Source organism: Indicator indicator, chromosome 4 (genome assembly GCF_027791375.1).
Source record: "Indicator indicator isolate 239-I01 chromosome 4, UM_Iind_1.1, whole genome shotgun sequence".
NCBI classification, from domain to species: Eukaryota; Metazoa; Chordata; class Aves; order Piciformes; family Indicatoridae; genus Indicator; species Indicator indicator.
The window spans coordinates 42548181-42572381 of record NC_072013.1 but is presented as its reverse complement, the minus strand read 5'-3'; the positions used below and the strand labels follow the sequence as shown (position 1 = coordinate 42572381).

The 24201-nt window shown below is 35.5% G+C and overlaps 1 protein-coding gene across 2 annotated transcripts in view; it reads left to right on the top strand.

The window, feature by feature from the left end:
* STRN3 (striatin 3) overlaps nucleotides 1-23951 on the top strand; it is a 56758-nt gene extending 32807 nt beyond the window's left edge. Inside the window, exons 8-18 of one of the 2 annotated variants that reach the window (XM_054400846.1) lie at nucleotides 2350-2460; nucleotides 8502-8642; nucleotides 13971-14104; nucleotides 17580-17755; nucleotides 17882-17929; nucleotides 18650-18771; nucleotides 19933-20100; nucleotides 20357-20497; nucleotides 21078-21185; nucleotides 23172-23258; nucleotides 23372-23951. In XM_054400846.1, coding sequence (XP_054256821.1) covers nucleotides 2350-2460; nucleotides 8502-8642; nucleotides 13971-14104; nucleotides 17580-17755; nucleotides 17882-17929; nucleotides 18650-18771; nucleotides 19933-20100; nucleotides 20357-20497; nucleotides 21078-21185; nucleotides 23172-23258; nucleotides 23372-23541 — 1406 coding nt within the window. In that variant the 3' untranslated portion in view covers nucleotides 23542-23951. The remainder of the gene's footprint in view (nucleotides 1-2349; nucleotides 2461-8501; nucleotides 8643-13970; nucleotides 14105-17579; nucleotides 17756-17881; nucleotides 17930-18649; nucleotides 18772-19932; nucleotides 20101-20356; nucleotides 20498-21077; nucleotides 21186-23171; nucleotides 23259-23371) is intronic. The other variant, XM_054400847.1, reaches the window with a different exon arrangement.
* Nucleotides 23952-24201: the final 250 nt, after the last annotated feature.

Here is a 24201-nt window from a genome sequence, read left to right as displayed (position 1 = left end):
AGTTTTCTATTTATGACCTACATTTCAGCAGCCGATAGCATTAGGTTTGAATATTTATGTCTGCAGGTTTGTTTTTCCTGTTCTCTGTTGACTGAATGAGCCCAATTCCTTCAAATTCTTTGTCTTGATATTTAGTGATGCCCTGTTTGGTTAGCAATCTTACAGACATTTTCTAAACTTCTAGGGTAGAACACAGCCTGAACGTGTTACTTTTATCATCACCTTCACTGAATTAATGTACCACACTTTTTTCAAATGTTCCAGAATGACAGTTTTGTTGTGGTGACTTCTTATGGGTTTGGTTCTTTTCATTTGGGGTGGGTTTTTTTTGGGTGGGTTGGTTGGTTTGATTTTTCATTTTTCATTTGGTTGGCATTTTTTAAACTTTGTTTGGGTTTGGAGTCTTTTTTTTCTTTTTTTGTTGGTTGGGCTGGTTTGCTTTTTTGTTTGTTTTTTTTGTGTGTGTGTTTCTGTTTTGGTTGGGGTTTTGGGGGGGTTGAGTTGTCTTATTTTTAGAGGGGTTTTTTGTGTTTGTTTTGGGGATTCTTTTGCAGGGGGTGGGGAGTGAGGTTTGTAGTTGTTGGGTTGTTGGTAGTTTGGGGGTTTTTCACAACAGCATTGCTGTAACATCTGGTGAGCTTCTGGTTCAGTTTAATTACTGAATCCTCTGCAATGCTGCAACCTAGCTGCTTGTTTTCCTTTGATTAATGGAGCCTTGGATTTTTGGGGTTTTTTTGGTCATGTTTAACTGAGTTTCCTTTAGTTTGGTTTAAGTTTGTTGTTTGTTTGGGGGATTTTTAGATTTTGGGGGGAGGTTGGTTTTGTTTTTAGGTTGTGGGGTGAGTTTGTGTTTGTTTTGGGGTGTTTCATGTGTTTGTTTTTTTCTAAGTTCCTCCTTGTTTTGGTTAGGTGTGCCCTCTGATGTATCTTTCTATGCCTCTTGTGTTTCCTGAATATTCACTATTCTTGTCTGTCAGTGTTTTGGCCCTGCAATCATAAAGATGGAAGTCTTTGTGTTTGCAGTTTAGTAGTTGTAGCTGCAGTTTATTGTAGGATATCACTGTTCTGTTCTCCTTTCCACCATCCTTTGTGGACAGCTCAGGGGACTCAGCTGTTACACTGCCCATTTCTTGCTTTTGCCACCCTTGCTGTTTCTGTATTCCGCCTCTTTGATTAAGATTGTTCCTCTTTGTGATGGATCAGCCCTACTTTGAATGATGGTAGATGCATCAGTATCCTAGGATATTTTCTCACATCATGTTTTGTCATGAAACGTGTACTTGAAATTACTCCTGTTGGTTTGCATCCTAAATGCATGTTTCTTTGTTTCGGCTGTGTATGGCTCCTCTCGTGCACTTAAATGATTGGAATGGTGAAAACTTTCAAAATTGCAGTTTTATTCAAATATCGATTTGTGGGTATGTCTGGAAGTTGGGAACTGAGTAAGTTAGTTCTGTTATGTCTAAAGAATTTGCCAACATGAGCCTAACTGGCACACAAAGTTTGGTTGCTGCCTAGTTGTCTCTTAGCAAAAGTGTTTCTGCAAATATTACATTTACCTTGTCTTAGAAACAAGTTTATCCTTTGATTTCTCTGTTTCCAGAAATGTTTGAGGTGGATAGCTTAGAAAAGTGGAGACTTGACTTCTCTTGGAGAATAATTAACTGCACTATTTGTCAAACAGAAAGAGTTGTCTTCTGAAACTGCTGAGGAATGTTGTATTTCAGCGAATTCTAATTTAATTGCTGGATGAGAGATTCAAGATTTCAATTTATTCCCCTATGCAAATTACCTCTCTTTATCTTTATGTAAAAAGCTGAATTTATAGACTTGTTTCTCTGGTTGTGTGTAGGACCAAAGTTTCTTTCTTGTGCATGTAGAATGAGTGTGAGAGGATGCATGGTGGTCTTCATGAATAAACTGGCACTGACTTTCTCAGCTTGCATTTTCATGACAGATACAGCATGAATACTTTTATTTGCTTATTCAACACTGGCTGAATAATTTTTTTTAACACTGTCTTTTCTAAAGATGCAGTAATCATTTCTGAACACCAATGAATTTTTGTGTGTTTTGAAGTATCTAACAAAGTTACTTATGAAGCTTAATTTGTTTGCTCTTTAGTAACAAATTAACATATAATTTTATGTAACTGGTGTTATACAGTACCTTGGAAAACTGTATGAAATGAGACTTAGTATTCTGTAAACTTAAAACTGAGACTGCACCTTTAAAGTAAAGATTTAAGAACTTTTTATTAATGCTCTTATACAGCTATGATAGTAAATCACCAACAGCTTGCATTGCCAACTGCTGATTTTTTTTCTTTTAATAATATGCTGCATGTAGACAAAGATGACCTGTCCCCAACTGCTGAGGTTTGGGATGTAGACCAGGGACTAATAAGTAAACTGAAGGAACAGTACAAGAAGGAACGAAAGGGGAAGAAAGGGGTAAAGAGTAAGTGCAGATTCTGAATCTTGTAATGCAACCTTTTTTTGCCTATCTATATAGAAGACATTTTTTTTCTTTTTCCACAAGTTCTGTTGTGTTTTTTGTTGGTTTTGTGGTTTTTTGTTTATTTTTTCGTTAAGCATAACTTTCTGTAATGGGGGCAACCAACTTTAACTTTCTACCTGCTGAATGTGATGAACATGTTAAAACTTTCAACAGCATTTCCTAGATGAGAAATGTTGAAAACACAGAAAAAATTATGGTTAAGAAGGTAAAGAGAGCTAAATGCTTTTAAATGTGTGTTTAAAAACATTGAACAACTGGATTTAAAGGATACTCCTCTTGTGAGAAATTTTCTACAAGATGATTTCATCAGCTTCTTAAATACTGTACAACTAAGGGGAGGTTGTTGGGGGGTTTTTAATTGTGGTTTTTTTTTTTAATATGACCTTGAATCACACTGTAATTCCTATTTATAGACTTGTCATTATTTTTACAGTCTAAGGAAATGAGAATTAAAAAATTCCTGTAATGTAAATACAAACTCTTTTTGTGTCTTGTTTAGGGCATTATCTTTATTTTATGGTGCCCTTCCCTTTCCTGAGCAATTAACACAATTTGGTTGACGCTTCTTTGCTCTTTAAGAGTTTTCAGACCAGTCGACCTAATTGGACTATGTAAGTTTATCCAAACTTCAATACTGAAGAACCTGGTAAAAGTGATTCTGTAACTGATGTCATTAGCTATACAAAGCTCTTAGTGGACAGTGTTACTCAATCAGTGTCACTCTAGAGAGGTTTCCTTGACTGCAGTGTTTTTATTTTGAAAGATTATTCTGACAGTTTCTGGTGATATTGAGCAAAAAAAAATTCCCTCAATTTGAAAAATTAAGTGAATATGTACTAACTAAATGAAGGGATTATTAAACTATAACACTTCACTAAGAATTCTGTAATTACTAAAACTTGAGTTTTCCTTGTACCCTCTAACAAAATAAAATTGGGTTATCGCATGGTGGTTGTTTTACAGTAATTTTGCATGACTTGCATGTACACGCACACTTTGAAAATCTTTGAAGCAAAGATTTTTGACCTAGTCTGTGGTTTGATTAGAACTTAGTTAGATTAGAACTTGATTAGAACATCCAGTAGTAAACTGGATGCTAATGAGTATCCTCATTTGTCACAAGTCAATAATTGACATCAGATTCCCAGGAAGTATTTTTGTAGGGTTAAAAACTTCCTTTCTTTTTGTTATGAAAGTTCTCAATTTTTAGTTCTGGAGGCACAGTGCTGCAAAGTAGCAGCAAATGGTTTGAATTCTGGTGTTGTGCCTTTAGGTTGTCACATAGAGAAAGTTCTTGAAACCATACTTTTGTTTCGACTCTAATCTTTTGTCATCCACCACACCAGTTAGCTTCTACTTCCTGGCTTATGCAAGGTAAGCAGCTGTAAACCAGGGGTGAGTAGTATTGTTCTAGCATTATGAAATGGTTGAAAAACTCTCCCCACAACTCCAGATTTGTTTCAGTGTTGTTATTTTGAATTGTATAGCAAAAATTTCTCTTTACTATACTCGATGCTTCTTTGGCTGCTATGCAATCAAGAATGCCTACCATCCTTTTGTTCCATCTGTGAATCTTAAAATCTCCAGAAGAGGTGCATAATTCTTACCCATTAAAAGTAACTATTCTCTCCAAAATACACAATTTAGCTGTCTGTATGCCAGTTAAATTGATTGTGACCAGCATTTAAAATGAATAACAGTAATTATTTTATCTGTTAAGTCCTTAAAACTTAGCAACATTATCAAAACTTCTTCCCGTACATAAGAGAATATTTAGGAGATAACTGTCAAAATGCTGTGAGGTCATGTATTCCTCTGCTAGTGTCTTGAGTTTTAAGTTTCAGTTCTTCTTTGGGAAACCCTTAGCTCATACAGATAGTTTTGTTAGATTCTCCACTTGTGTCGTGTTCATGATAGTAGCTTCTGATTAAAAAATCCACCTCTAAATCACTGAACTAACTGAAGAACTCCACACAGAGTAGAAGTATGCATTTTAAGGTTGGGCAGGTTTACTTAAATTATTTGATGCATAGACCTTTTTCCTCAACTTTTTCAACAGTCTGCGATTGAAAATAATGTTGAAGGCCTTCTTTATTCCTGCTTCTCATGTCTAATCATTTGTGAACTTCATTCTGAATGACCATCTCTTTACTTTTCAGTGTATTGGCAGACTTAGCAGAGTTTATTTTGAATAATACCAGAATTTATCTGTATGGCAGCACATAAATCCCCTTAAGATCATTTAAACATGCACTGACTGTCACCTTTTGCAGATCTTTGTGGACAGCAGAGTAGGGCAGACTTTCTAACGGACTGTTTTGTCATGTAATCACTGTAATCAGCATTTAGACTGCTGTCTTCATATCCCTGGCCCAGATATGGTAGCTTTTATGCCAAATGTAGAGAAAAATCAGTGAACAGAAATAGGTTTGATTCTATTTTGATACTTCTGTAGTCTATGTTCATATATAATCTTTTGGGTGAAACACCTTAATTTGGGCCATCTTCTGTCAGCACGTCTATATTCATAATATATATTCAGTTCATAGTCTGGCTTGTTTCTTTGTCACTGTTATGTGGAAATACTGCCTCCATGTGAAAGGATCTTTAAAAAACCAAACAAACAAGAAACTCAAACCCACCCCACGTTTTAATTGTCTTTATAAATATTGACTGTAAAATAACCCAAAAGCTACTTATTGAAGAGTTCTTCTATTAAGAATACCCTAACAACCCCCAAATCAAGCACAACCTGTTCTAGACTTCATTATGATAAATACATAAGGATTTAGGTTTGATTACTACAAACTGAGGCTTACCTTTTGCAGTAATATGCTGAATTTAAGGCCAGATCTGTTTTGGCAGATGTAGCCTGTCGCGTTTTCAGAACATAACAGTGGAGATGATGCATATCTCATTTCATACCATCAAGTCAGTGTAATGTGTTCTCAGCAATTTGAAAAACAGACTTCACATCTTAAATTCTGTGTGTACACCACTGTTAAGAAAGAACAGTAAAAGCAGCTTCATTTTACTTGCCTGGAAGTTCTATAATTTTTTTTTTAACCTTCCTGCTCTTTTCCCTCAGTCTAATCATTCTGGATTTATGAAAATGTCTGTCCCTTTCACCTCACTAGCCTTGATTTCTGGAGAGGCAGTGCAGTAGTTGATAGGCATGAAAACAGTTTTGGATTTTACCATTTTCTTTGCCATCACCTGTTGTTATGCAAGGATCCCTGTATTACATTCAGACTTGTGCTATTACATCTTGGAGCTAATAGAAATCTGCTTGTGGCTCCTCAAAGTGCAACTTCTCAGCACTGAATATTCAGTTTCCTTTTTTGCTTTTGATCTCTCAAGGATGATCCACTGAAATGGAGCTTGTCTTGAGGATAAAACACAGTCATCCAGTTTGTCCCTTGAAAATAGCTGCTTATGCAGGGACAGCACATTTTTATCCTTAGAAATCTCTTTTAACGTTTTGAATACTTCACCAGTTACATGAAGGTGCAATTGCCTGAAAGCAGAGATCTGCACAGTCTCTTCTGTGGTGATAGTGGCACAGGCTTACATCATCATTTTTCTGGATGAAATACGGAGAGGTTGTTTGGAACAGCTGCTGCTTTGCTGTAAACTCCAGAAAGAAGTTTTTCTCTCTGTTCTGTGATGGACTGAGGGCTGTTCTGAGATTATGCCTGAAGGACAAGAAGTGACTAAACATGCTGCAAAACATTAAGAGGCAAGGGTGGCAGTGCCCTAATCAGTGACACATTAAGTGACGATCTGGTTCAAGGCAGCAGTGCAGCACGGTCTACTTCTAGTTACTTTTGGTTGTATTCAGAGACAAACTTCTCATGCCTTTGTTTGGTGTGAAAGTACCTCTGAAAGTTCAGTTTGGATGTAAGAGTTTATAAGCCAGTTTTAGCATTTTTCATCCATGTGTTGAACTTGTGTTGATTATGCATATCAACGTGGAGGAGACAAATGGGTTTTCACCTGGAAAGCAAAAGGTATATTAAAGTAGCCATCAGCTTACTAGTCAGGACTTCTATCATGTCATTTATTGATTGCTGTGTAATATCTTCAAGAATGTATCTGCTGCTGGTTGCTGTAGATCACTGGCTGGTGCCCAGCTGAAATAAAGACAAAAGCAAGCTTTGTGGTCTGTGTGGAAGAGACTTGGACATTTTAAGAACGGCCTTCTTTATGAGTTCTCGCTTGCAGACTGTCATTAAATATTTGAAATTAAATCCTATTAGTTTAGTGGCTGTGAGAAAGAGTTTGTGCAAGAGAAACATTCTCATTATTATTGTACAGTCACTTCTTTAGCTGAGTTCACAGTTTGTTTAGACATACTTCCACATGAAAGTGACATGAAACTCAACCACTCAAGAAATCTGTTTAAAAAAAAAAAAAGGAAGCTCTTGGAAGCCATTTTTATTATCAGTCGAGTTCTGGGTAGCAGCCTTTGTAGATATAATTGGACTACTAAGTGCTCCATAAATGAAAGGGGGAAAAAATTACCAAAAGCACACAGAAAAATGTAGGGAGTTCTATATTATTTGGCAAAATGAACATGTTTTGCAAATAATGAGAAGAGTTACACAGCATCCCTCTTGGGGTATGTGTGGTGTGCTTCTACTATCATTCTACTACCATAAATATTTTTCATTGTTAATCCCTTTCTCTGGAGAATTTTACATTATCTCCAGAGAATTCAATTATTGATGGATGCTTACTTTTGAACACATGTATTGTAACCATTTCTTGGCAGTAAGATTTAAAATTTGAAATGATCAGATGTTGTTGGAAAGTATGTTTTGATTGTTGAAAAGAGCAGTTCTGCTTTTGCTAAGTCATCTGTAATTAGTGTATACCTTTTGACTTCTTTGAGAACAAAGGCTTAGGGTTTGTTTTGATGTCCTTTTTAATAAAATGTTACATGTCATCTCAGATGATAAGTGGTTTCCTAATGCTTACTTGAAATAATTTTGAGATGTTATTTTGTAGTAGATTCTAGTATGCCTTTTAAAAATGGTAAACATGTGTTCGCAGTTTTGAGAGCGGAGATTTTGGTAGCAGGGTGGTGGGTTTTTTATTTTAAATATTCTCAATATAATTGCCTACAGTCCCAGGACAGACTCTTAGCAGTTGCAAGTCTCGAATCATTGTCTTTAAGGGGATTCTGTCACTGAAGTTCCACTTTATGATTGAAGCTTTTAGCTTTTTGATGTGCAAGGTGGAACCAGGAGTTTTAATTTATTTTTTAAAAACTAAATTGTAATATGCCATTCTTGCTTGCTAGTGTCTACATCATGAATTTAATGCACTTCTACATCAGTATGCTTTGTTTCTAGAGGCATGCTTGTGTAAGAAAAGTAATATACATCTGCACTTTCATACAGTGGTGGAGGCAATCTTGCTCTTGTGTTTAATATGCTTGAAATACCATTCAAAAGCAGGGAAAGTTAATTGTTTGTTGCACCCCCATTATGAGTTGTCTGTACTTTTTCCCTCATTTTAAGCTTATTTTTTATTTGCACTCTGTTTTTCAGTGTTAAATTGTTTAGTATAGTTAAAGCTGTGTAATACTATTAACAAATGTTTGATTTGTATGTATTTTGTTTAGTAGCTAATCTTTTAATGTTTGGCTTGAATTCTCAGTAGGGCTGTAAGATGATTTTTTTTCTCTCTCCTACAGGGAATTGTAGAATACATCTACAGAACACAAAGGAGTTTTTCTTTCATTTAGTGAATTAAAACTGTTCGCCTGTAGTTCTCAGATTTAATGTATTAATTCCTTTTGATTTCCAAAAGATCAGTTTTATTAATATGCAAAGACAAAAGCAAAGCTTTGTATTTATTTTAAGGAAATCCCATCAGTAATTATTCTTGTTTAATTAGTTTAATGGATTTGTAGACTTCAGTCAAGTCAAGCGGTAGCAATCAAATGAATCTTTGCTGCTGACATTAATTTACAGGAGTCAACAGGACAAAACTTCACGACATGATAGCTGATCTGGGCGATGATGAGATACCCCACATCCCTTCAGGAGTCATTAATCAATCTAGGTCACCCTCTTCTAGAATGACTGATCATGAAGGTGCAAGAGCAGAGGAAGGTACAAAAAATTCAGCTACTTACTGTATTTCAGGAGATTTCTTTTTAGAAAGCACATGCTGTAGTTTACTGTCCCTTTTATAAAGCTTAATGCAATTGCGTATTGCCACATAATTTTTATTTGCAATTCTTCCCAAATGCTTTTATAAGAATATGGTTTGAGTTTGTGGCCTATTGTAACTTACCATCATTTCAAAAACATGTTAAAACAACTTTATGTACAGCAGTGCATTCTTAAACTATTCACTATTAAATACCTCTTTGCAGACCCCCCTGTTAGCAAAACCTTTTACAAATAGGGTGTTATTGATTGAGGTGAAAAAAGGTGAGTATTAACATTGAATACAGAGCTTGCATTTTAAAGTGAAATATAAAAGCGATTATTTAAATTAGGAGACTAATTTGTCTCATCCTCAAATTTATTGTTCTCTTTTAAAATTCTCTTGGTCTGTATAGACAGGTGTACAAAGATACTGTTTCTTTACAAAGTGTTGATCTCAGTTTCAGGATTATCTTAGGCAATGAAATTTAGTGGCAAACTACTATCTAAATAGTTCAAAATGTTGTGTTTAGCTTAAAAGATTGTTTTTGGTTTTTTGTTTAAAAGGATTTTACTCGTATTAACTGTGAGACTAGAATAACATTATGAAAATTCTGTCCTCAGAATATACTAATTCAAAATACTCAGCAGAATCCATGTTTGAGCTCTGGTATATGGTATCAGCTATAGAAAAAGTGTCAAGAGTTTGCATTATTAATGAGCTGTATAACCTGTTGGTTTTCCTGTTCTTTCTTCATCCCTGCCCTAACAAATGCCTGTCACCAGCCAAAGTAGAAAACAGACATTTTTCACAGTGGGATTGGGTTAGGGTTAGTTTATTGTCCCAAATGGTTATTTTACAAAGCATTTGTCTTCCCATCTTCGCTTTACTGCCTTCCTTTTAATCCTTTTTTTTTATTTAGGACTTAAAGATGTATCACGTATCCAATTCACCTGTGGAGTGCAATTGAGAAACCTGCTGGTGAAGTTCCACTTGCTAAAACTTATGGGAGTACGTTTTAGGTTGTGTTTAGGTTTAGGTTGCCTCTTAGCCCTGTTAAGGTATTGAGGTCATACAGTTGGTGTTCCCTCAGTCTGTCTTAGGCTTAATAGGCCATGCATTTTGTACAAAGGAACACAGGTATCTTTTGTTAATGACATGCCATATAGCTGTTGGGTTTTTTTAGAGACTTTCCATCTAACATAGTTTTGGGCAAAACAATCTTTCTGAAGAAACAGTTGCTAAATTTGAATTTGAGAGGGTCCAACTTTTATTGCCCAATTCCTGTAGCACAAGCTCTGTGCTGCATGTCAAATAAAGATTCTCCACAGTATTTTCAAATAAACTGGCTTCAGGGCAATATTTTCATATAATTTAATGTGATCACATCTTTTCAGCTTATCAGCATAGTTTTGGCTTTACTTAAGAGTAGTAATATGAATATCACTGCCATAATACCTGCTAATTGTGGTTTCTGCATAACTTCAGCTTGTTTACTTAATATTCAAGTGTTGCCTTTGAATTCATTCTAGGTCTGTCTTTTAACAAGGCCAAATACTTCACCATCATAAAATGCAGGGTTTGCTCATTTATTCAGCTGTGTTTTAAAAGCTAAGTTTTTTGTAGATAACTTCAGGGTTTCTTGCTGAGACGCTCTAGCTTATGCTGTCAAGTGTTACCAAGCCGTAATGTTCTTGTCACTGTAAGGTTTAAGCTACACTCTGAAGTGTTACAACTCTGAGAGAGAGAGAGGAAGGCATTCAGGGAGGAAAGTGAACTGTAGTCTAATTGGCTAGCAGTATATCTTCTACACCTCTAGAGGTATGTGTTTTGATTTCTTTGATTTTGAGGGGTTTTTTTTACTCTCAAGTTCCTTGTTCCATATGATAAGAAAATTGTTAGGCTGTAATCATACTTCGTAGTTTCGGCTGTAAGAAGTTGAGGTTTTCATTTTTCTGTATTGCATGACTTCCAGAACTGGAATGACCTGCAGCATAATACTCTATCCAATGTATTGCACAAAAATTATTTTCACAGGTCATTTTTTTTTTTTAAATATCTGTGGATTGGGTGAGTGCCAATCTGCAGACTGACAAAAAGCCAGTAGTAACAGCTAATCGCTTTGGCATTAACTGCTGCTTTGGATATACCAATATTAACATTCTAGAAAACAAGATGGCCTTGTCATATACCAGATAACAACAGCATATATGAACATACATACCTGATTAGAGATTAAAGCAGTTTCAGGCTGTATAAATATTACAGCTTGATTCTGATTTAATAATTTATGATGTCAAGAACTCAAGGTTAAGAAGTGCTGGTTAGGATTGGCCAAGCAAATATTTAATCACTGCGTTTTCTTTCACCTAGGTTCAGCTACAAGAAACTTGTACTATCACTTAATGTTTTTACTCTACTGATTGCAAACTCATTTAAACAGATAGATATTGTGCTATGAGGATAATAATGTACTGTGTTAGAAAAATACTTTATTTTTAAAGATGAAAAGCATTCAGTAATTATTGAACTTTATTTTTTTGCATATTTATTGATGCATTGTTTTCAGTATGCAGGGATGTGGGTCTTGATTTGTAGTAGTTATAACATCATGCACCTTTTCTGTCTTCATAAAAACAGCTTACTATATTTTTTTAACTTTGACTACTTTTTACTTAAATAGTGTGCAGATTGAAATACAGTTATACAATATATTATACATATTGGCTATTTTAGTATGAAGAAATACTCATCTAAATTTGAGATAGCATTAATTTTGAAGCTTTGAATAAAGGGATGCTAGCCTCTGATGCAAATAGTTTTATAAATTTCTAGTATTGACTCTTAATGTGGTTGTGGTTTTCTGTGGTAGTGCTTCATGGTTAGTGTCAAACACAGAAAAGTTGATTGGTTAAGGATAGATGACAGAAGTTTCACAAAGAATTAGTATGACAAATTCAGGAGCTTACTTAAGCCTTGTGGGCCTGCCCTAAGGATCGAACAGGAGTCACAGCATCACAGCAAGGATGGGAAGTGTCCTCAAGTTTAAAACTAGCATATTGCCTCCATCCCTCAGTGATCAGCAACTCTCCTATAATGTCTTGGGAGGTTTGGCCTGTAAATGGATACTTGTATTGGGAGGCTGGGATTATGTCAGGATAACAGAGGCAAGTCAGGTTTGGAAATTCCAAATAAAAGTATTGTAATCTTCCTGTGGGAGTCAGAAAGAAAATGAAATAAACATAAAGCAAATCAAAAGATAACAACGAAACCTGAAAACTTCTTCTTTCTTTTGTAGCCTTTATAATTTTTTCCTTCTATTCTTTTTCTGTCAGAAGAGAACCAGGAAAACTTTGGTCTTTGAAGTAATTGAGGACTAATTGCTACTCATTTGAGGATTTCACAATTTGGATTTGCACAGAGAATGTTTGTGATGTTATTTCTTTGCTTTGTTTAATCATAGAATTGTATCATAAAATATCACATTGGAAGTGACCTCAAGGATTGTTTATAGGTGTCTATATTCAACTCAGACACTTTCACTAAGAAATCTATCCTTAGAAACTCTGATCTCACTTAATAAACATGGATGACTGGATAACTTCTCACACCCCCCTGAAAAAAAAATCAAAATTCAAAGATCAATATTAAGGGAAATAGATAAGAATATAAAAAATAATTGGGGGTTTTCTGGGAATATGGCTTTTTCTTAAATAAGAATGGTTTGGAATACGTTGTCAAATTGAGAGTTTTAGTAAAATACTAAAAGAATTGAAAATACTAAGTGTAAGGGCATGGTAAGTTATTTGGGGCTCTTTAAATTAATGCAGTACTCTTAACAGTTTAAGACCTTTGTATGGAATGTGAAAGTTACAAGAAGAGGTGATTGTGCATAGTTACAGTATTATTTCCTCTTTTTATGCAAGTGTAGGAATAACAGTTGTTAGTTGTTGGTTTTAGAATCCCGCATAGAGTTGTGTTGCCTGTGATAATAAGGTTACTCTTTTTTAGTAACACAGTACATGTCAAGCATTAGAAATTGTTTTATTTTTGAGAAGTTTTTGGTCTCGCTGGGCTGTCCTCTCATTGCAAAGACACTGCAATGATGGCCAATGTCTATAACTTTACACCTAGTCTTAGTGCCCTTCCTTCGGCTGAACTGGAACATAACTAGATTAATCATTCAGATAGTGGCAATACAGGATAATGAAGTTGCATGTTAAAAACAGGAATGTGCTGATCACTAGTCCTCTTTGAAACTATTTTTGTGAAATGAGAACCAGGATATTGGCGTTTTTCAGATCTGGAAACCTATTTTTCTCTGAGGGGTGGTGTTAAAATGAGACCATAACCCTGTCTGCCAAATCAGTAAAATCCAAAAGTCAAGGAAGTTTAATTTTTGAAGATGTCAAATACTATTTAACATAGTTTGCAGGTGTTTGTACTTAGCTGAAGTTCACACACTAGGGTTTAAATACTCTACCAAACAAATGTCCCAATTTTTGCACTGAGGAGTACTGGTAGTAAAAGCAGCCTTTAGAATATGCTAAAGCATCACAAAGTTTAAGCCTTTATTCCTGTTACTTACTGCTAAATTGATATTTGTGGCTAGAAGGAGCTACACAGAAGTTGAAGAGTGTTAAGCATATGGGTGAATATTTCAACAGAAATATTAGAATTTAATTTGAGGAAGGCACAGCTAATTAAGTGCTATCAGCTGGGTGGTTTAAATTAGAATCTAAAAATCATGTTGACAAAGTGAGAGAATTCATGAATAACAGGGTGGGGTTTGGGGTATTTTTTGTAATTTGGGGAAAAAAGGCAAAATGGATGTCTTTCAGGAGGTCTTTATCCTGAGAGATAAAATCTACACCTACAAGTAGAGATATTAGACTAGTATAAAGCACAGAGACATATTTGCAGATGTATAGAAGGCATTTAGCATGGTGTAATGAATGAAATGCTTAGCTGAGAATTGGAAGACTTGGGATGTACCCTTGATGTTGCAGTGTAAAGTAACATGATTCAAGTTGCTTGTTTGTACTATTGAGTATGCCTTGAAATGACAAAGCATGCTGTAAGAATTGTGTATTTATATGTGTGTGTTTGCACATGTGTGCCTGTCTTCATGCTCTCTTGTGTTTTTTCTCTTTTAGTTGGGGCAGTATGTAGTACCTACAAGTTCAGTTTTAAACTCTGCTTTGCTTTTTTAAGTGATGGCTAATGTAATTTTTCATCAGCTTGAATTATTCCATTGAGATGTAAAGAAACTGTTTTGTTCTTTGTAGCTGAGCCAATAACGTTTCCACCTGGAGGAGGCAAGTCATTTATTATGGGTTCTGATGATGTGTTGTTAAGTGTTCTGGGCCTTGGAGACCTTGCAGACTTGACAGTAACAAATGATGCAGACTATAGTTACGATGTAAGTGCAATTTTATTTTAAAATTCTTTATACAGTTTAATCAATAGTAGTTGGGTCCCTTCTTCCCCATCCTGAACATTACAAATGCAGAGGACAGATTTCATTACCAAAAACTATTACTTGGGACAGGGAAGGGAGCACCTTGTGAATGGGCTAAGTAATTTGGGTAACCAAAATTAAGTGAGATGACTCATTTTGATTTCTACTTAAATAATTTAATTCAGATTTTGTCACTAGGGGAGTGTGCTATGACAGCAGTCAGTTAGCTGATACGAGAAGACATGGTATAAAACAAAAATATCGATACTAACTTTGCTCCTTGTGGTTTTGTAGTGCTAACAGCATAGCCAACAGGTAGTAGTATAATTCAGATGTAAGCTTTTTGAGTGTATTTGTATTCTGATCCTGAGTATTCTGACATTTGTTTCACCATATCTATTAAGCTAACAATAGTGCAACTGGAGTGTTTCATTGGCTAGTAATGTTTGACTGGTTAGGAAAGTGTCAGGTAAGTCTTATATATTGTATTTAAAGTGATTTTGGGTGGTTGTTGGTTGGTTGGGGTTTTTTATTATTGTTATTGGTAAGATAACTCTGCTTCCATAACTGTTTAAGTTGCATACATGGTGTTTGTACTGGAAGCCATTACTTGGGATTTTTATTTAAATCTCAGAATGCACGAAGTGAAGACATAGTATGTTTATACAGGGCCTGAAAATATTTGTGTTACTATACACCTTTCGTTAATTGTACTTGTCTTTCAGTATGTAATAACTGTTGGGTTATTAATTGCTGTAATGAAGCGAGAGCTAGTGCTTAACATTTCTCTCTTATTGCAGGGTGTGATGTTACATAGTTCTAATTCCTGAATGACAAATAAAAATGTTGGTTATCCATTCTTCTTTCATTAATACAGTCCAGTAATAGAACTTCTTAAAATATTTTGAGTACTTCCTAATTTTGTATACTCTATTGTCCTGTTCACAGTAAAGGTTAATTTCCAGGTTGTCTGTTTCAGTTCAAATTACATAATGCTTCAGGGAAATCAGATAACTTTGTATCAGTCCAATTTCAGCTCTTTGTGTTTCCCTGAGAATGATGGGGTTGAATAATTTGTGGGCATGTTTTACATAGTGAAATTCACATGCTATTAGTGCTGCATCACAGTGTATCTTCAGGTTAAATTAAGAACTACAAAGAAATTTTTATGAAGTAGCTTCCATGCAGCTATGGATCTGTAGTGCAGTAAGATCACTTCTTACTATGTGTCTGTAATGAAGTACTTGCAGGATATCTTAACCACATGTCCCTCTGAGCTTAGCTGAAGCCATGTCCTTTTCCAGTAAATCTCCAGATAAGCAGATAATGTTAAGATAAATTAATGTTTTAAGTAAAATAACAAAAAAAATCCGAAAACCTTAATGTTGTAACTTCTTACATTTTGTTCCCAGTAGATCCATACTCTTCAAATACCTTGTATGAGCCATTGTAGCACATGAATAAATAACCACAGTGGGGTTCCTTTAGCTTTCATGCATTACTCCTTAATGAGTCTTGCATTTTAAAGAGAAGAGGATATGTGGGCAGGATGGGGATTAAGTTGTAAATTAAGAATTTTGACTAGCTGAAAATGTTTCCATGCATGAAGGATTTAATGCACAAGTTCTACACAATGCTAGTCATCTGTAATACAGTACAGTCATCAACATTAAAACATTAAAAGACACTGTCTACAGTTAATAAATATTGCTTTCTACTTCCTTTGTTTGCTGTGGGTGAGTAGTTGATTCAGATGGGGAAATGCACATCTCCTTACTATGTTGTAAAGATTCTGATGAAAGCAGGGGCAAGGAAAAACTTCCTTCCCTGATGGTATTGGATTTGGGTTTTAGCTTGGGTGCAGTTTTTTTTTAATGAAGCTTGAATATAATATACAGTGTAGTGCAAAATTATATGTCAATAAAAATACTGCGATATTCAGTATACTCTGAAGTAGGAAGACTGGAAGCAATACGCTTTCTTATGAAATGGATTTGTTGGATGGCATTTAAAAAAAAATTAATCCAGATGCCATGTGCAAGTTTCTGTTACTTGATTTGAATTTGGCATCATTTGCACTTAAGTTAGAAATTTATATTAATATAGAGGAAGTCTGCACTTCTGTAATTCAGAACATTAAATTTTATTTTCTGAGATTTTCTATTTATTTTGATCAGATAGAATCAAGTTTATTTTGAGTGAGAAGTGGTTGCTTAGTCCAGGATATAGATGTGGTCGAGAAATACTTATTACAGTATATGTTATTTTCAGTCCAGACAGCTATAAGGTACTAAGATTTTATTAGCTATGGGAGATTTTCATCTTTTAATAGTGTTGCTGAAAGTATCTTGGGATGTGGAGTGATTTTGGCCTAGAGCTGAGAAACATGTTGTTACATGATGAGTAGTGTCTAAGGCAGAGGACAGGATTAATTTCCATTCATTCTTAGTTTTCTGATTTTGGTCATCTAACTCAGTTTCCTAAACTCCCTTTATAATTCCTTGCGGGGAAAACAAGTACCTGCAACATATTTCTCCTTATGATTGGAGGCTTAGGTCAAACGGGCCGTAGCCTTAAGAGCTTGTTCTCTGCATAATCTAAAGTGTATTCACAAGTCTAAATTAGTCTCTTGCAGTCACTAGAAGATTTTGGGATTTTTCTGGTAGCTATTCTGAGTTACTTAATATTAAACAGCTGCAGTTTTTGTGTTTTAGCCTAACAAGTCTGTAGGTTTAAGAGGCTGAATTAGGTGGTCACAATGTATAAATGTGAAGTTCTTAATTGCTTCACATAGCAACCAAGTTATTGTCTCACAAATATATTTAAAACACAATGAAGACTTCATTTATAATCTTATATTTAAAATTATGGCAAATGTGTATTGAAACACCTATTTCTGTGTACATACCTTCACAAAGAGAAGTAATTATGTTTGTTTCTTCTCATTCTTAGTCAAGTTACTCATCTGATGACAATCACTTACTAGGTACCTGCAGCTCTTTTATCACCTAAACACAGTTTAGGTGATAAATGAGCTTTTGGCAGCTGTAATCTCTCTTTGGGGGCAGACAAGATGATAAGCAATGAAACCTTTGTCTTTGTTCAGGGAAGAATTAAAGTGTAATTGCACAAAAGGATAAACAGCCGTTTTTGAAAATCAAGGCTTCTTGAATGTCTGCTTGGTATTTATTTACTCCATTCTGCTCTGGAGCAAAAGAAACTACAGCAACAGAAAAATTTGCAGACTACCTTGCATACCGGAGAGGGAGTTACAGATGCATGTAGACAGATCGATAGAAAAAAAGCAAACTGAAGATTAAATGAGTATTAACTGAATCAAAAAGAGGGTGCTTTTCCAGTAATGCAGGGAGATATATAAAATGTGTATTTTTAAACTTGAGATGAAATTAATCCTTTTCTTTCCTTTTTATTTAAGCTGCCAGCTAATAAAGATGCCTTCCGCAAGACATGGAACCCTAAGTACACACTACGCAGTCATTTTGATGGAGTGCGGGCATTAGCTTTTCATCCTGTAGAGCCTGTGCTGGTTACAGCCTCTGAGGACCATACTCTAAAACTTTGGAACTTACAGAAAACGGTTCCTGCCAAAAAGCAAGTATATGGGTTTTTGTAAAACATCGTGTTGTAAATGCCTTGGAAATCAATTCAACTCTTAAAGGTTTTCAGGTTTTCAGTAGAGTTTTCATTTTGTGTAATAACTCTTCCTTTCTCTTTCAGGAGTGCCTCTTTAGACGTAGAACCCATCTACACATTTAGGGCCCACATGTAAGTGTGAGACTGGTAATAAAGTAATTTTTAGTATTTTTTTTCCCCTCAGGCAAGCTTTAAGTAACACATCCTTTCAGCCCAGCTTCCTTCTTCACTTTGCCAAATTCGTAGATGGATTCAACCAATAATCTTCCATTTCACCATCTTCAAATATGTAATTCTAGTTTGCTCATCTGCACTCAGATCAATGATAAACTCATTATGCCCTGACCTTGGCCCATCAAATGAGCCATGCATCTAATTTTGGGGATATGGTTTTATGATGCAGTTAGTCCTAACTTAGTAGTGTCTCTAAAGGAGTAGAGCTGCCTCTTTGTTTGAGCTGCAGCTTGTGTTTGTCTGATCAAGTGATGAAAAAAGTTAAACCAGTAAGTCTAATGTTGGCCAGAAAGTACTATTTCTAGGATCATTGTTTTTCTCAACTCACCGTTTTTAGGTGCAGTTGCTGTTGGTTCTGAGAAATAAGGTGGTGGTCTTGGAATTGCTGGAATTTTTACAGTTAATTTGTTACGAGTATTTTAATAGAGGTTGTTATTAGAATCAACCAGGTTGGAAGAGACCTCCCCTATTACTCGTTGAGAATTTCAGGTTTTAAGAGAATTATTTTCCTAATGCCTTAATTGAATCTAATTGTTTTTTGAAGGAAATGGCCAGATTTTTCACTTTTGGCCTTTAGGCAGTATCCATAACCATTCTTTTTTCTCTGTCTCCCAACAGTGGACCTGTGTTGTCATTGGCAATTAGTTCCAATGGAGAACAGTGTTTCAGTGGTGGTATTGATGCAACCATCCAGTGGTGGAATATGCCTAGCCCTAACGTGGATCCATATGATACCTATGGTAAGTATCTTTTAAAAGAGAAACAACTTATGACCATTGTCTTCAAAAATTAATTTTCTGATGTTCATCTATTATTTGAGAACTTTTGTGAAGTGTAACTGCTCTTTATCGACTAAATGGCCTGTTTTCAGCTTCCCATATGGGGTAAACATTAATTTCTTATTCTTGCTTGCATTGGTGACATGATTTGTACAGAACTGTAATAGGAAGTCTGGCAATTTCTGAGGTTTAAACAGTAAAGAAAAAATTAGCTGTAACTCTTAAGTTTTAAGAAACATGCCTTCTACTCTGAACCAAAATTTTAAATATCTTAAACTCAAATTCTGTGTCCCATGTTTCTGATTTGCTCCCATAGCTGATGTCCCTAAAATTAAAGAGCTGATAACTTCTAGGAAAACTGTGTCTCATTCTTATGCCATTGGTGGTGATCAGCATTTTGTGCTTAATGTAATTCTAAGGGTTGAGTTCCATGGTTAACCCAAATTCTGTTGGGAAAGTGTGCAGAACTTTTGCTCTCTTCCTGTGTCAATGTGATGAGTGACCTAATACAGGTCAGGCTGCATAATCTGTGGCAGTGAGATGGAGAAAGATGGGAAGTAGTGCTGTCTTGCTCTTATTTCAGGAGACTGCTAGACCCTGTCCCTTAAAACCAGTACATAGCTCACATTGTGCATCAGCTGAAAATTTCATCAGTGTAGTCTAATCACAAGAAATGCAGGCAGGATTGTGGATATAATGTTCATATTGATAGAAGTGTCTCTACTCAAGTGACAAAGCTATCTTCAAAGGAGAGATATCCAATAGGATGTTTTGCCTGCTTAGAGCTTGTTAGTAGGGTTTTGGGTTGCAATAAGAAGTTGCTTTTAATTTTCTGCAAAATTGAATTTTAGTGATTTATCTGGCTTTATTCCTTTCTATTTATCTTTTGCTCTCACTTCTCTACTCAAAGCCTGATAGAGAATAGATTAAAAGTCTCTCTATGAAACACAACTCTGAGGTATCAGGGAGAAGACAATAATAACGTTACACAGTTCCACAAGAGAAAAAAATCTTGTTTGAATTTTTTTGAGTGCTTGAGAGTTTTAGAGCACTGTATCACTTACTTAACAGTTTTAAACTGAAAGTTTTATTTCTCAACTCTCTTTTTTTTTTTTTTTCTAGAGCCAAACGTTCTAGCTGGCACACTAATTGGTCACACAGACGCAGTCTGGGGTCTTGCTTACAGTGGTGTAAAGAATCACTTACTGTCTTGTTCAGCAGATGGCACTATTAGACTATGGAACCCACCAGAAAAAATGCCCTGTATTTGCACTTACAATGGAGAGAAAGGTAAGGGTTTTTCTCAATGGTTTTGAAAATCTGTTGTGAGGCAGCTGATAATGCATCCAGACTCCTTATCTCCATTTATCAAAACTAGGTAACAGGCCAAAAGGGAAAAGATCTTTCAATGAAGTAACTCTGGTGCTGTAATGTAACTTTAAAGAAGAGAGTGGATTTCTTCTTTAAAGTATAAAACAAAACATTTCAACTGTCAAGAATTTTAGAAGTCTTTCATTCATTCAAAGATACTTTTCTTTCTTTTTAGAGCATGGAATACCTACATCAGTTGACTTTATAGGTTGTGATCCTGCTCATATGGTGGCATCTTTTAACACTGGCAGCACAGTCATCTATGATTTAGAAACATCCCAGTCAGTGGCAATGCTTTCATCACAAATAGAATCTGGTAAGAAAAGCTCTTTTGTCTTGACTATCCATCTTGGATGAAGCATCTTTATCAAAGGTTTTTCTTATATGAGGAAGCAAATGAAAAAGTTTGCAATTTGAAAGTTGGTTAGATGCTTAAGGATGCTTGGAACAGACCAAATGTAAAATATGTGAATTAACAGAATCTGAAAGTGGCTTTACATAGTTGATTTCCCCAACCTAAATGTTTTTTTTTATGTGAAAGTATAAGAGCTGTGTGCTGAACATGTTACAGATGTCACAGTTTGTTTCTGCTTGGTTAGTGCTGCCCTGCAGTAGTTGCTTGATTTGTTTGCTGTCTCTCAAGAAACTTTGATTGTATAAACCACTTGTACAGCTTGTACCACTTGTTCTTTACAGTTCATTGGCTACGATCCACCTAGCTTAGCACCATCCTGCAAAGCAAGAAGCTTTTTCTTTTTAGTTTTTCAGGAGGTTGATTCTTTTCTTAAAATGTTATTTATGTAACATTAGTTAAAACAGAAAGCTGAAGCATCGTGCTAAAATGTTCTCATTTTAACTTTAACCCTTTCTTTAAACAGTGAATGTTTCCTTTTCAGGTGTACAATCAAATAATCATATTAACAAGGTAGTAAGTCATCCCACACTTCCTGTAACTATTACAGCACATGAAGATAGACACATCAAATTTTTTGACAACAAAACGGGTAAGGATAAAGAGAACTGAATTTTCATGTATAAATATGTCTGATCTGGATGGATTTAGGGAGAATCCATTTGTAGAAAACTTACTAGTGATGCAGTTTTACAAAAAAGAAAACTTGGTGTTTGTAAGATTAAACCTCTTCAGTACCTTTTCCCTAAAACAGTTTTATCTGTTACAATTTGGACTTCAGCAGTCAGGAAGTACTCTCTCAAAAGAGATGGAGGTAGTTGTGAGGCACAAGGAGGTCATCTTAAGTTAGTGCTTTCCTACTTTATAGAATATGTCTGCCGTTTTCTTCCTGTCTTCCTTTGCATGCTTTTAAGCATGTATCAGTTATGTTTTTCAACTCTCAGTAGTGAAAAACATTGCTTAGTGCCTATTAGGGAAAGAAATAACCTTAAATTCAAAGAATCATAGAATGGCTGAGGTTTCAATGGACCTTAGAGATCATCTACTCCAACCTCCCCACCATGAGCAGGGATGTCTCTCAACTAGACTCAGCTGCTCAAGGCCTTACCCAGCTTGGCCTTGAACACTCACAGGGAGGAGGCATTCGCAGCCTCCTGGGGCAAACTATTCCAGAGTCTTGCTAATTGGTTGAAAGACAGGAAACAGAAGGTAGAAGTAAATGGTCATTTTGAGAAATGGAAAATTACCATGTCCTGGAGGGATCAGCAATATCCCTACCTAATATGAATCTTCTGGACAGTGGACAGTATGTTAACAATTTGGTTAACATTCATTAATTCAGGGTATTAAAGATGAAGGTTGACCAGGAAGAGCTGATGACCTTGATAGACTTAAGAGCGGGGAACCTAAATTCCATGTGGACAAATGAGAAATTATCCATATAAGGAAAAACTTCATAATATAAAATAATTATCAGTGGCCTGACTGTTCTTACTCAAAGTAAAACAACATGTAAGCAGAGATTGGATGAAAATGCCACTCATTGCTTAGCAGTCAGAACAGCAAAATGAATGAGAAAGGAAAGAACAACCAGAAAGAACAATTGTTAATATCTCTGTATGAATTCTTGATCTGTTTACATGTGTGCTTTGCGTTACTCCAGTCTCCCTTATCTCAGAAGGGAGGTAGACAGATTAAAATGTTTCAGAGAGTGGTTATGAAGGTGATCAGAGAACTTTAGAAGCTTTTAGCTTTTTCAGGAAGAATCTTAACAAACTAAGCTGAAACTCTACAGGAAGACAGACAACTGGGCAAAAAATGATGCACTTTCTTCATGTTAGTTATGGTCTTACATCCCTGTTCTCTTTTCCAGTACATGAACTAAGGTTCTGTTGATAACCCCCAACAGGTGACAGATTCAAAACAAAAAGAGGTAGTGGTTCTTATGTGCAGTTACACATTTTGGAACTCCTTTCGAAAAGCATCATGAGATTCTAAAAGGTGTTACTAAGAGTCCAAAAGGGCAGGTTAGTGAAAAGAAATATGAGTATTTGCATGCAGAGATAACACCTCTAGTTGACAACATAACTGAACAGTTCAGTATTGGAAGCTGGAGAGTATTCTGGGCAAGCATCATCTGCAGTCGGCTGATTTTTATTTTCTTCCCTGGTTTATGACCAGTAGCCCCTTTCCTAGCAATGAGAGATAGATGAACCTTTGGTATGACTTAGTAAGTCTGTTTTTAGAAAGCTTCATCAACATTTGTCCGACTGAGGGTAAGTATTAGGACATTTAAAGGAGTAAACATTGAGGTTCTCACTGAATAATTTTAAGATTGGTCTTCATTGACTTTGCTATCAGTAAAGATGACAGCTGGATAAAGAGAGTACTTACAGTGTCATTTATCCATACGCTTATACAAGAGGCTGTAGTTAAAATTTAATCATTTCTAATCTAGTTGTGTAATTCAGATATTAGAATCTAAATAGGCTTGTTCTTACATATTCCATTTAATGGGAATGTTATTTTTAAAAGAATCAACACTTTACAGGCAACTCACTGTTTGTTTTGCTTTTAGGTAAAATGATTCATTCTATGGTTGCTCACTTGGATGCTGTTACAAGTCTAGCTGTAGATCCCAATGGAATCTATTTAATGTCTGGAAGTAAGGAGCTTTTCATACTCTGATTTATAAATCTTGCATTTAAGTGTCTGGCAAATCTTAACTCTTTGTGTTTCTTGTTGTTTTTGTTTTGTTTTGTTTTTTAACCTAAACAGGCCATGACTGTTCCATTAGATTATGGAATTTGGACAGCAAGACATGTGTGCAAGAAATAACAGCTCATAGGAAAAAACTGGATGAATCAATTTATGATGTAGCATTTCATCCATCAAAAGCATATATTGCCAGTGCAGGAGCTGATGCCCTTGCCAAAGTATTTGTGTGACACAGCAGAGCAAACCTGTGTCATAACAGCAGGTCTGTTTGGACAAAAAAGAGGGAATGCGTCACTGCCATCAAATGATAAGGTTACCAATAAGACACTACATCTGATCTGCCTTGGTGAAGGCTCTTATGTGGGGCAGGTGTAAGTTGGTGAGAAGTCGCCACATTTTGAACAATGTCAGGCTCATTCATTTAACTGTAATTACTGTACCGGGGGGTGGGGAGAAATACAAATAAAGAAAACCAGTATTTGTAGCCTTGACTGGATATGAACTGAGCGTATGTCTGTTCTTTAGGTGTCTTTAAGCAAACGTGGAGTCTGATCTTACGAAAGACTTTTATTTTGGACTCTGTGTGCTGCCTTAGGGTTAGGAATGTGGTGCTCTTGTGGGGGGAAGTGAGCTCCAAGAGTAGCTTTCTTTTCATCTCTTAGTAATCTTCTGTTTATCAGTTGAATGCCACAGATTCCCCTTTTAAACTTTTATTTTGCTTTAAAGAAAAGGAAATTTAACTTAAAATATTTTAGCATTAGTTGCACAAAATGTTTGGATAAAATTCTAGTTTTTATAAGTCTTTTTATATATTTAGCCTGTCACAACAGTGCTCAAGATTGTATTGATAATGTTTTTCTGCATTATAGAACCCTAAAACACAGAGATCT